This window comes from Gekko japonicus, unplaced genomic scaffold, assembly GCF_001447785.1.
Source record: "Gekko japonicus isolate JY-2015 unplaced genomic scaffold, Gekko_japonicus_V1.1 scaffold3240, whole genome shotgun sequence".
Lineage (NCBI taxonomy): Eukaryota > Metazoa > Chordata > Lepidosauria > Squamata > Gekkonidae > Gekko > Gekko japonicus.
Window position 1 is genome coordinate 50,232 of NW_015172111.1, and position 12,794 is coordinate 63,025.

At 45.2% G+C, this 12,794-nt stretch overlaps 1 protein-coding gene across 1 annotated transcript in view; it reads right to left on the bottom strand.

The window, feature by feature from the left end:
* Window positions 1-12,794, bottom strand: part of LOC107118602 (collagen alpha-1(III) chain-like) — a 44,732-nt gene that overhangs the window by 8,336 nt on the left and 23,602 nt on the right. Inside the window, exons 22-29 of the mRNA XM_015420965.1 lie at window positions 10,590-10,697; window positions 7,704-7,811; window positions 6,500-6,553; window positions 6,236-6,343; window positions 3,914-3,967; window positions 3,717-3,824; window positions 1,440-1,493; window positions 816-923 (exon numbers count right to left, since the gene is read on the bottom strand). Of these exons, the coding sequence (XP_015276451.1) occupies window positions 816-923; window positions 1,440-1,493; window positions 3,717-3,824; window positions 3,914-3,967; window positions 6,236-6,343; window positions 6,500-6,553; window positions 7,704-7,811; window positions 10,590-10,697 (702 nt within the window). The remainder of the gene's footprint in view (window positions 1-815; window positions 924-1,439; window positions 1,494-3,716; window positions 3,825-3,913; window positions 3,968-6,235; window positions 6,344-6,499; window positions 6,554-7,703; window positions 7,812-10,589; window positions 10,698-12,794) is intronic.

Consider the following 12,794-nt stretch of genomic DNA (forward strand, 5'->3'; position numbering starts at 1 on the left):
GCTATTTTTGAGCAGGAACTCACAGGAACGAAGTTCCTGCTGGCTCCCAAGTTGGCCAAGCCCAGCAGGAGCTCATTAGCATAATAGGCCACACCCAACAGCAGAAATTCATTAGGATTGGCTACATTAGGGGTGTGTGGCCTAACATGCAAAGGAGTTCCTGCTACAAAAAAAGGCCCTGGGTTTTGACAACAAACAAGGTAAACAGAATAACAAGCAAAAGGTGGGTGTGGCTGGATAACCACACTTCTGGTAACATGGGGGTGCGTCCTAATGTGCTAATGAGCTGTGCTGGCAGGGGTGTGGCCTAATATGCTAATAAATTTCTGCTCTTTGGTGTGGCCTATTATGCTACTGAGTTCCTGCTGGGCTTTTTCTACAAAAAGAGCCCTGACCTCGTTAGATAATTATTGCAGGGCCTTACACACGTTCCTGGCCAGTGAATTGCCCGCTTGTCAACCACCAGGACAAGGGCATGTTCATTGGTTGCCCCTCCTCTCTGGAATCAGCTCCCATGGGGAAATTTGTGCCTCGTGGGATCTTCCAGCTTTCAGTGGGGCATGTAAGGCTGCTTTGTTTCATGTGGCCTTTGTTTCATGTTACGAACCAGGGAGCTGATCAGTTGTTTTCATTCTCCAAATAATTTGCTGATTAAGTCGATGTTTTATTGTTCTATTTATTGAATTTGTTTATATTTGTGCTGTATTTGTATCTATTGTATTTTTAAATGTCGTAAGTCATCCCGAGTCTTCTGTGGGGAGAAGGTGTGGGGTATCAATGAAATAGATAATTTTTCACTACCCTAGCTCCCTTACCGCTGTTCCGGCTTCGCCTCGGGTTCCACGGGGACCTGGAGGACCAATGGGGCCAGGGTAGCCACTTGTGCCGTCCTTTCCGGGAGGGCCATTAGGTCCAGGGGGGCCCTAAACAGCGCAAGAAATGAGATGTTATCGGCATTCTGCATGGATTGCGAAGCACTGCTATGGACTTGTTTGCTTGTCCGTTTAGGACATTTTAATGCCACCTTTCCATCTATTTCTGGGTCCTCAAGGCGGGCAAACAATCAAAGTCATTAAAAGCAGCTTTTCAAACACACAGCATAAAAATAATCAAAAACAACAGTGGAACAAGACACACACCATTAAAACATACACACAAAAAGGAGGGTCAGTGGGGGAACACCCTCCAAACAGACCTGGTGGCGAATGACAGTGATAGAGGGGTTAGAGGGAAATCCATAATTTGGTTCTTTCTGCCTTCTGTGTGATACATGCATTTTTCTACATTTTAAAAAATATCCCGCTGCCCATTTTAGGTCTCTGCCACTAGGAAGGTAAGTGGGCCTATAACTGAGTTCGTATCTAAACAAACAAACATAGGAGTGGCATTCAGTCGCTCTCCCTTAACTCTCTAGACATAGTTTAGAAAGGGTTACTTACTCTTGCTCCGGCAGGTCCTGGGCTTCCGTTTGGACCTTGGGGGCCCATCGCACCCTGTAAAGACAAGAACAGCATAACATAAGTCCCGCTAACAGGGCTATTTTAAGGCAGGAACGCACAGGAATGGAGTTCCGGCTGGCTCCTGAGTTGGCCACGCCCAGCAGGAACTCATTAGCATAATAGGCCACACCCAACAGCAGAAACTCATTAGGTAAACAAGGTAAACAGAATAAGAAGGGAAAGGTGGGTGTGGCTGGATGACCACACTTCTGGTAACATGGGGGTGTGGCCTAATGTGCTAAAAAGCAGTGCTGTCAGGGGTGTAGCCTAATATGATAATGAGTTTCTGCTGTTGGGTGTGGCCTATTATGCTAATGAGTTCCTGCTGGGCTTTTTCTACATAAAGAGCCCTGCTCGCTAACATAAGGTTTGTTGCACAGGAATACATCGGTGCTCAACTGCTTTCCTGGGCCTAAGGTCTGGCCTTCAACTCTCAATATTAAAAGGTTGGTTGTTATTTATTTGGTATCAAGTCACAGCTAACTTGTGGTGACCCCGTAGGGGTTTCAAGGCAAGAGGTGACTCCGAGGTGGGTAGCCATTGCCCGCCTCTGCATCGTGACTCTGGTATCCTTGGGTGTATCCCATCCAAATAATGACCAGGGCCAACCCTGCTTCGCGTCCGAGATCTGACGAGATTGGGGTAGCCTGGGCTATCGACGTCAGGGTATATTCCCCATAATTGTTTTAGTACAAAACAGTTATGTGGAACACAGAATTTACCTTTGGAGAGAAAATTCTGAGGATAATTCCTTCCATAACAGGAATTATCATTTTGGTAGTACTGGAAAATATTGCACTGTAATGGGAAGTACAGGTAATGTGATTTTCTATTTTCTGCATTCATGTTCTTTTTAGATTGTCAGATGTGATGCCACTCGAGGTCACAAATAAAGCTGCCATACTGAATCAGGCCGTCAGTCCATCAAGGTCAGTGTTTTCTACTCAGACTGGCAGCAGCTCTCCAGGGTCTCAGGCAGAGGTCTTTCCCATCACCAGCCTGGTCCTTTAACTGGAAATGCCGGGAACCGAACCTGGGACTTCTGCATGCAAATCAGAGGCTCTTCCACTGAGCCACAGCCCCACCCCAACCCCAGGCATGGTTTGACACACTTTAGCGCTCTTAACTACCTTTAAAAATAGTATTTTCATTTCTTATGACTGTATCAATGGTCTTAAAATGACTATTTGTGGCTTACTTTTGATTTCAGGACTGTGGTGTCATAAAGGATTGCTCCCTGGAGTCTCAAACTGATATAGGGTTCAGTTCCATGAAATGTAGTTGCACTTCAGCCCAACTGAAGTGTCTGAGTTTGAGTCCTCCAGAGCAGAGTCCAGAGACCACTGACCCCTACTGGGTCTCCTTTCTTGCCAGACCATGTGCCCCATGGAGTCCTGTGATCGTGTTACAGCCCCTGTCTGCACCCCCATGCCATTGGGGTAGAAAAGAGGAAGGACACCCAGAGGTCTCTCACTGTTGGAGGTAGGAGGGGTAGGAGGGACACCCTTGGACATGGAGTTAATGAAACTTAATCTATTCACAGCTAACACATCCCAATGGATTTAGGACCATTGGACTTTCTTCCTCTGTTACAGGGAGCGTTACTCTGAGGCAAATGCCCCTTGTGTCAGAGAAAGGCTCCTTGCGAAGAAGAAGAAAAAGAAGAAGAAGAAGAAGAGATTGGATTTATACCCCGCCCTTCACTACCCAGAGGAGTCTCAGAGTGGCTTACAAACTCCTTTCCCTTCCCCTCCCCACAACAGACACCCTGTGAGGTAGGTGGGGCTGAGACAGCTCTTGACAGAAACTGCTCTTTTTTTCAAGAACAACTCTTATCAGAACTACGGCTTGCCCAAGGTCATCCAGCCAGTGGAGGAGTGGGGAATCAAACCCGGTTCTCCCAGTCTGCGCACTTAACCATTACACCAAAAAGGGAGGGATGGTGCGGCCATCTTGTTTGTGTGCTTCCTAGAGGCAGCTGGTTGGCCACTGTCAGAACAGATTGCTGGATATGATGGACCATTGGTCTGATCCAACAGGGCTCTATTTATGTTCTTATGTTCTAAAGTATAACCACTTTATTGCAAATCTAATGGAATCATTTCTAGCCCACTTTGCAATCTGGCCAAGTTATTTAGTTCTGGGATCTTGTGAAAAATCCTGCACTTAAAGAATAAAAAAAAAGTTATGCCAACCAATAAAATGCTAAAAACTTACAACTGAACCAGGAGGTCCTGGATTACCAGGGAATCCTCGATGACCCTTGATTCCATTGAGGCCACGTTCTCCAGCTTCACCTTTATCGCCGCGTGGACCACTGGGGCCCTTTTGAAACATTGATGAAGAGTTAAAATGCATGAAATGGTAGGACTCTCAATGTAGGAAGCATTGTTAATTCAGAAGTGGGGACTTACAGGAGCACCACGAATGCCAGCAGGGCCAGAGGGGCCAACAGGACCAGCAGGACCCTGTGGGAAAACAGGAATTTATTTTATTTTTTAAAATGTATTTACATTATTTATAATCTGCCTTTCTTCAAGTGGATGACACAAACTGAGTCAAGACAATGACCAAAATGGACATTTATTAGAAGGTACAATTATACTTTGAAACGGAGATGAGCACCGCAATCCTAGAGTCGGACTCGACTGGCTTTCGAGCAAGGGAACCTTTACCTTTACCTTACAATTATACTCTTCCCTTTGAGAAAAAATTGAGATGTGCTAAATCAGAGAAGAGGAAGAATAGTCACACCCCAGCCTCCATTATCAAATGTAGTCTAGGATATGACTTAAAAGGCTGCTTCTGTGAGTAACAATTTCACAAACATCTACATCCCATTGTGGTTCACAAGAAGCCACACGTAGGTTGCAGTCACACAGGCCAGAAAAAATGGGGGGGGGGAAGTGTGGCTATTTCCTCCGGAGGAATTTTACCCGCAGTTGCACAATCACACCTCCCTTTGAAGCTGTGGGTGCAGTCCGTCAGTGCATGATCAGACGCAACTGTGGGTGAGTCATTTTTGTGTGTGTGCCGTTTTCCCCCCATGTGCTTAACCGAGGGATTGATGAATTGCACCTCAGCATCAAGGGCTCCCTATGGAGTTTGCGATTATGCACATACTACAAAGGGGGAAAGAAACAATGGCAAGGAGTTGGAATGGCCTGATCATGAGACCACGCTGGAGCGATCAGACATGGGAAAGTCCGTCCGTGGCCTGTCGCAACCTGTTTACTACCAGATTTTCCCTGGTGTATTTTAACTCCGCTTCTGCTGTGGGAGCAGAACAGGTTGCCGACAGCTGCGGGGCGCTTCCCAGATGTTGTCCACCCGGCATTCACACCTAGGTCGGGTCTAATTGTGTGTGTGATCACAGCCGTAGATTGGTTTGATGTTTCCTGCTGGATTAAGTTGTGGAATTTTCACTCTAAAATGCAGTTTTGTTTTGTCTGGGTTTTTGTGGGGCCTTTTTTTTTTTGCATTCCACAGTAAACAGCATTGCGGACAACCACCTCATTTGGAATGCTACGGAAATCCCTGATCAAAGAGATGTTCAGATTTTACCTCCCCCCCCCCATGCATTGCTAGATAGTGGGAACTAGGTAGAACTGGTTTGTCTGGAAGAGTCCATCATATGCTGAACTATTACTGAGTGAACAAGCAAGATCACTTTGAACAATCTCTCTCTGAATCTGCTGACTTCTTGCTAATACCCTGCATTCCTGTGTCCACTGTCATGGAACCACAGGAATCATTCACAAGTGGATTTTCCCGCGTGGATGAGAAAACCCAGTTATAAATGGGGAATTTCAGACAGGTGATATCTCCCGGTAGGGAACAGGTTCTCAAACGGGTTCTGGTCTGTCATTTCAGACAGAACCCATTTGAGAATCGGTTCCCTACCGGAATGTAACTGCCATTTCACACACAAAAGCTTCAGTCCCGTTTAGGAACCGGGACTGAAGCGTTTCACCTGTCAACTGCTTCTGAGTAGTCTCCAGTTCCCTCTCCCGGTTCGGATACGCTTTTTCCCCGCCTTTTTTCGCCCGTGCGGGCGATCTCCGGCTGGTTTTTTTTTAACGTTCGCTTTATAGCGTTATAGGGCTATAACGCTATAACAGAATAGCACTATATCAGTCCCATTGGAATGCATGGAGTGTTTTGTTATACTGCTATAGCGCTATAGCGCTATAAATAGAACGTTTTTTTAAAAAAAAATCGATCACCCGCACGGGAAGAAAACGGCGGGAAAACAAAGCGGTGCATGTCTGAAATGCCAAACCGCTTCTGAATTGGCTGGTTTCCAGTAGGGGCAAGCCATGTGTGAAATGGCAGCCCTGTACCGGTTCACCTCAAAACGGAAGAATACCGGCTTGAAACCGGGAGAAACTGGGTAATGTGAAATTCCACATTGTCTGCTATGGCACAATTCCCAACAGTATGTGGATGCGAGTGGCATTTGCCTCAACACGAAGCAGCTACAATCTGTTTCTATCACAATATTTCTCAAGGATGGGGTTGTTCCGATCATGGGCAGCCATTTCCAGCATAACCCAGGTCTGTGAATGCCATGCCATGCAGTTACTAATGAAAACATGTCTCAGTCAGTCTTGTTTTCATTTTAAAAAGGGGAAACAGTAGCGGTTTCTCTTAGATATGATGCTATTCGTTATGCATACCGAATGTGGCAGGCTAAACTGCCCATATCGGTAATTCAACATTGTTTTTACACTTACTTGATTTCCTCTGTCACCTGCTTTTCCAGGTTGACCAGCATTCCCCGGGGGGCCAACATGGCCAGGAAGCCCCGGTGCACCAGGGGAGCCATTTTCACCTCGATCACCCTGAGGAGAAAACAATCAGGACAAATGTGAGCCATGCATTTGTTTACCACATGACACATCAGTCAATCTTTGGCAAACTCCAGTATTACTTAGGGCCAACCAAAATTATTGAAGGTCTGTAGAGCACATGTTCTGGAGTTTACGGCATCTTCTCACCTTTGGTCCTGCAGATCCATCACGGCCCGGCACGCCATCTTGTCCAGGGTTACCCTTGCAAAGACAGGTTCATATGTGTTTAAGCACAAGATTAAAACAACAGAAGGAACAGAAACATAAATACTAGAAGTGAAACATAAATACTAGAAGAAGAAAAGATTGGATTTATACACATCCTTCACTCCATGGGGAATTTCAGACAGGCGATAGATTCCTAAAGGGAACCGGTTCTCAAATGGGTTCTGGTCTGTCATTTCAGACAGACCCGTTTGAGAACCGGTTCCCTTCCGGAATCTATTTGCCATTTCATACACAAACGCTTCAGTCCCGTTTAGGAACCGGGGCTGAAGCGTTTTACCTGTCATCCACTTCCAAGTGCCCTCTCCCGGTTCCGATACGCTATAGTGCTATAAATCGAATATTTTTTAAAAAAAATCGATCACCCGCGCAGGAGGAAAATGGCGGGAAAACAAAGCGTTGCAAGTCTGAAATGCCAAACCGCTTCTGATCCGGCTCATTTCCGGTAGGGGCAAGCCCTGTGTGAAATGGCAGCCCTGTACCGGTTCACTTCAAAACAGATGATTGCCGGCTTGAAACCGGGTGAAACTGGGTAATGTGAAATTCCCCAGCGTCTCAGAGCGGCTTACAATCCCCTTCCCTACCTCTCCCCACAACAGACACCCTGTGAGGTAGGTGGGGCTGAGAGAGCTTCTGAGAGAATGGCTCTGAGAGAACTGTGACTGACCCAAGGTCACCCAGCAGTTGCATGTGGAGGAGTGGGGAAATTAAACCCAGTTCTCCCAGATTAGAGACAACGCTCTTAACCACTACACCAAACTAGACCAAACTAAGCATGTCTATTCCTTGAGTCTTTTTACCAAGAGTTTTAACTCCCTTGAAGCTATATTTTCAGATAGATGACACCCACAGGGTCCACAATAGGAACCCCTGGTATAGAGCATGATATTACTATGAGCACTTTCACACAGTCTGAATCATGGATTTTCAGTCCACTTCTAGTGCACCTTGCAACTGGAATTTTCTGCGCAAAACACAAAATCCACTTGCAAGCGATGACTGTAAGTGCATTGGAAGTGGATTCGAAGTGCGTTATTTGGTGTGTGTGAAAGCACTCTGTGCGTCATGAGATTGTTGATCTCCAAGTCAGAACTAATAATAATATCATATTTAAAAGGTTTCTTACATCCCTGCCTGATTCTCCAGGTGTTCCACTAAGTCCAGGAGGACCCTGTGCACCTGGTGGGCCTCGTTCTCCTGGGCTGCCGTTGGATCCTGGTTTTCCATCTTCACCCTACACAGAAAAGGAAACAGACTGAAGACATAAGCAGTCCTTCACAAAATAGATGGCATTTGAAAAGATCTGTGTACAGTTGGCAGTAGATGTCCCACAGGCATGGTGGTGGAAAGTGGCGTCAAGTGACAGCTGACTTATGGCATCCCCTGTTGGGTTTTCAAGGCAGGAGACATTTGCAGGGGGTTTGCCATTGCCTGCCTCCTTCACAACCCTGATAGTCCTTGTAGGTCTCCCATCCAAATACTAGCCCGGGCTGACCCTGCTTAGCTTCTGAAAACTAACGAGACCGGGTCACCCTGGGCTATCCAGGTCAGGATTCCACCCACAGGCATACATTGTGTTAAGTCACTCACTTAACAAGCAGTCGGAGAATGATTCAGCAAGAACACAACTTTATTCTTCAACTCGAACACAACTCCAACACGGATCAACATCTGATAGCCAAAACAGCCTTTACATTGCAGCTGTCCTGCTTTTAAACATTCCCGGCTAATGTACCCACTGTACAATTACCAACCAATATGGTTGTTCACATAAGGACCACTCACGGATGTTCCTGCTCAGGGAGCTTGCTTGAAAGTGATTGGTTAGGTGCTTCCTGGGCTAGTAACACGATTGGATGGATTTGGATCCTAGCCCAGGACGAAACTTTACATTACACTTCAATTAGATGTTTCACAACATATCATGCATTCAAGGCAGCTTTGAATACACTACACATTGTTTCAAGTTTTAGTTCAGTTCAAATTGATGGGCTAAACAGAAGTCATTATGAGAGCACGCCGTTTTCCATGGGTCATTCTCACACTAATCATAAGACAAAAGCACCAAGTGCTGAGCTTACTCCACAATTCTAAACCAAAACCACACTGACGCTGCAATCCTATCCAGAGTTACTCCAGTCTAAGGTAATTGATTTCAAGGGGCTCAGAGTGGATTAACTTTGGCTAAGAGGGCACTATGTCTCTTGCCCCATGACATTATACACTTTGATGTCCAACTGTCAAGTCAAGGCCTTTAATAAAGCACCCCCCATCTCCTGACATGGATTGAGCATGCTCTAGAAAGTAAACAGTGTTGGAAGTAAATTAAATGTAAGAAAAGAGGGTAAGGCAAATTAGCCTGCTTAAACCACTGAGGATTTATGGAATCCTGGGTGGAGGGGCATGTATATGCATATTTGCAAACTGTTTTTCTTTCTTTCTCCATGCAACAGGTAGAGATATGTCCCATGGATTCTCCCTTCTTGATGCAGGTCCCTACATTATACGTTGTCCCATTCCTGAGGGTCCCCATCCTTCCAGGGTTGTTTGGCATTGGGATAAGGGGTGTAGGAAAGGGAAGGTGGCAAAGCTCTCATTCACAATCTTGTTGTATTCATAATTACATTGATTCGGGGGGGGGGTAGCCATGTTGGTCTGAAGCAGCAGAACAAAGTTTGAATCCAGCGGCACCTTTAAGACCAACACAGTTTAATTCTGGGTATAAGCTTTCGTCTGCATGCAATACTTCCTTAGATTACTGAAGAAGTGTGCATGCACATGAAAGTTTATACCCAGAATTTTTTTTTGTTGGTCTTAAAGGTGCCCCACTGGACTCAAACTTTGTTCTCATAATTACATAACCTAGGGTTTTTTTAAAAAAAAAGATCTCCATGGAAAACACATGTGGTTTAGAGTACAACCAATGGAAACTGCTGTTATTGTCATAATATAATTTATCATTTAAATGTATGAGGACTCAACGGTTTTGGTAAATTGCAAAGATATACTTTACAAAATCCTGGTTTTTCATTTGCCTCTGGACTCATAATTATCTCTTTTTTTGAACGGAATGGGGAATGTCATGACATAATTTTACATACGCTATAAGCTGCTAGACTAAAATATCTGGCAAACATTGGGAACCATGCATAGGCCCTTCGGGAAAGGAATCACTACCAATAGTGCAGGAATTAATGAAGATAAGGGCTCTTTTTGTAGCAGGAACTCCTTTGTATATTAGGTGACATACCCCTAATGTAGCCAATCATCCAAGAGTCTACAGAGCTCTTCTTACAGGGGCTACTGTAAGCTCTTGGAGGATTGGCTACATTAGGGGTGTGTCACCTAATATGCAAAGGAGTTCCTGCTACAAAAAGAGCCCTAATGATTATGTTATTAATGACTCCTACAAGTTCTTCTTAACAGGTACTAATTGGTGATCCATAGCTCAATTTGTATTACATGGAAAGAAGAATTTGAGAACATCTGATGAGATCATGCTATCTATGAATATGTTGTATGTTCAATGGCCTGGATCCTAAGTGTTCTTCTCCTCATGTAAAGAGCACTTTCACTCACGTGAGATTTTCACCAATTCCCTGTCCCACCACAGACCACCACGTTGTACCATATGCTGTTTCTGTGGATCTACCAATGCTATGAACAGCATTTCAGGATGAACAGCTTAGTGCAGCAGGAAGGGGGAGGTGGGAAATTTCCCTGCTAGGCACGCAGCTCCACTCATGGTGCTTAGGATTCAATCGTATGTGTAAAACATGTCCCTTGTGCAGTATTTCAAAATGAAATATTTTTGTGCCTTTCATTGCATACATAGCCTTTCAGGTATCTCCCAGATTTGGTACAAGCATTCCATAGCTTTTAGAGTGTTAAGAAGAGCAGGATAAGTTTTTTGCTTGTTTTACAAATCAAAATTGTCGCTGAAAACTAATAGTCTGTTAGGTAGTTGGGGTGATTTCAATAATGGATTAGCTTCAAAGAATGCTTGCCTTACCTTGATACCAGGTAGACCAACAGGTCCTGGGGCTCCTCTCATGCCTGGCAATCCTGCAGTACCACGTTGTCCGGGGATGCCTATAATTCCGGAAGGACCCGATGTACCCTAGGAAAGAAATGGGTTTAGTTTAGACTAAAGGCAGTGGAGTCCAAGACAGAGGCATTATCTATGCTTAACAGGAGGCATCTTTTTTTGGGGGGGGGGAAGTAGTTTTTATATTGCAGAACATTTTCAGGGAGCAGATAGTTGGTAGAGATGAAAATGTACTTGAACATAAGAAACATAAGAGAAGTCATGTTGGATCAGGAAATGGCCCATCCAGTCAAACACTCTGTGTTACACGGGGGATAAAACTCAGGGGCCAGCAGGAGGTCCACCAGCGGGGCCAGAACTCCAGAAGCCCTCCCACTGGTGCCCACTAAGCACCAAGAATACAGAGCATCACTTCCCCAGACAGAGTGTTCCCTCTATACCTTGTGGCTAATAGCCACTGATGGACCTCTGCCCTTAAGAACATTAAGAGAAGCCATGTTGGATCTGGCCAATGGCCCATCCAGCCCAACACTCTTGTGTCACACAGTGGCCAAAACCCAGGTGCCATCAGGATGTCCACCAGTGGGACCAGGTCACTAGAAGCCCTCCCACCATTGCCCCTGAAGCACCAAGAATACAGAGCACCACTGTCCCAGACAGAGTGTTCCTTCTATATCTTGTGGCTAATAGCCACTGATGGACCTCTGCTCCATATGTTTATCCAATCCCCTCTTGATCCATTACAAAGCATCTAATGAATCAAGAAATGATTTCAGGCCGCAGGATTCTTATAAATGGAGGTCTAACGAACATCAGTGGAATAAAAACCAATTATTATGAAATAATATGTCCTTTTACAATATGTCCTTTTTGATCCTTCACCTGGCCCAATTTTTAAAATCAGGATACGGTAAAACATTGTCCACTAGGAAAACTGAAAAATAAATCCTGTTGTGAGAAATTCTGTATTATATTAAATATACCTGTTTTTTTAAAGGCAAGTATTATAAATGTAGTATGCAAATACCTATTCTGTTTTATTGTGTTTGGGGGAGTACCACAGGTTGGCTAAGCTGATGTGAAGAGTCAAAATGTTCAATTGCTTAGGGAGTTTGTAGACAAACGTCTGTGAGGGAAGGTAACGATGTCTATTTGGCTGGGCTTAAAACTTAACCCAGGGGACTCTGGAGGATTGGGAAGAGGTCCCAGGATATGAGGCTCAGAGGCAAGGAAAAAGAAGGAATGATGAAAAGTGGGGGAACTGGAAAAGAAAAATTTGCAGGAAGGAAAGGAGGGAAGTAAAGGGCAGAAGAGTCAAGGAATGGAAAAAAGAAGGGGTTAATCTATGAGAAGGTTCTGGAAAAAATTAGAGCACTTGAGACTGTACACAATGGGAAGAGGCACAGCTGTCAAGGGGGAGGAGTAGGTAGAGAAATTCAGGTGGAGGGCTGTTAGTCTTGGGACCCACAGAACCAGAAAAGACACTTCCCCCCATATCATGTTTAGGTTCAGTCTTCCTGGGTGTAAAAGGGTGGGGGGGGGGAGGAATCAACCCAACCAGAATCTTATCTCTGGAAACCAGAATCTATCTCTGGGAAACGACGCCTGAGGGGTGACATGATTGAGGTTTATAAGATGATGCATGGGAAAGAGCAGGTAGAGGAAGAGGTACTTTTCTCCCTTTCTCACAATACAAGAACTCTCCTGGGCACTCCATGAAATTGCTGAGCAGTTGGGTTAGAACGGATAAAAGGAAGTACTTCTTCACCCAAAGAGTGATTAACACTTGGAATTCACTGCCACAGGAAGTGGTGGTGAAGCATGGACGGCTTCAAAAGGGAATTAGATAATCATATGGAGCAGAGGTCCATCAGTAGCTATTAGCCACAAGGTATAGATAGGGACTCTGGGGCAAGTGATGCTCTGTCTTCTTGGTGCTTGGGGGGGGTCAACACTGGGAGGGCTTCTAATGTCCTGGCCCCACTGGTGGACCTCCTGATGGCACTGGTATTTCTGGCCACTGTGTGATACAGAGTGTTGGACTGGATGGGCCTTTGGCCTGATCCAACATTGGCATCTCTTATGTTCTTATGAACCTGGGTCCTCCAAGTCAGTCACTAATCACTACCCCAGACTGCTTCTTGTGGGGGGGGGGAGAGAGAGAGAGAA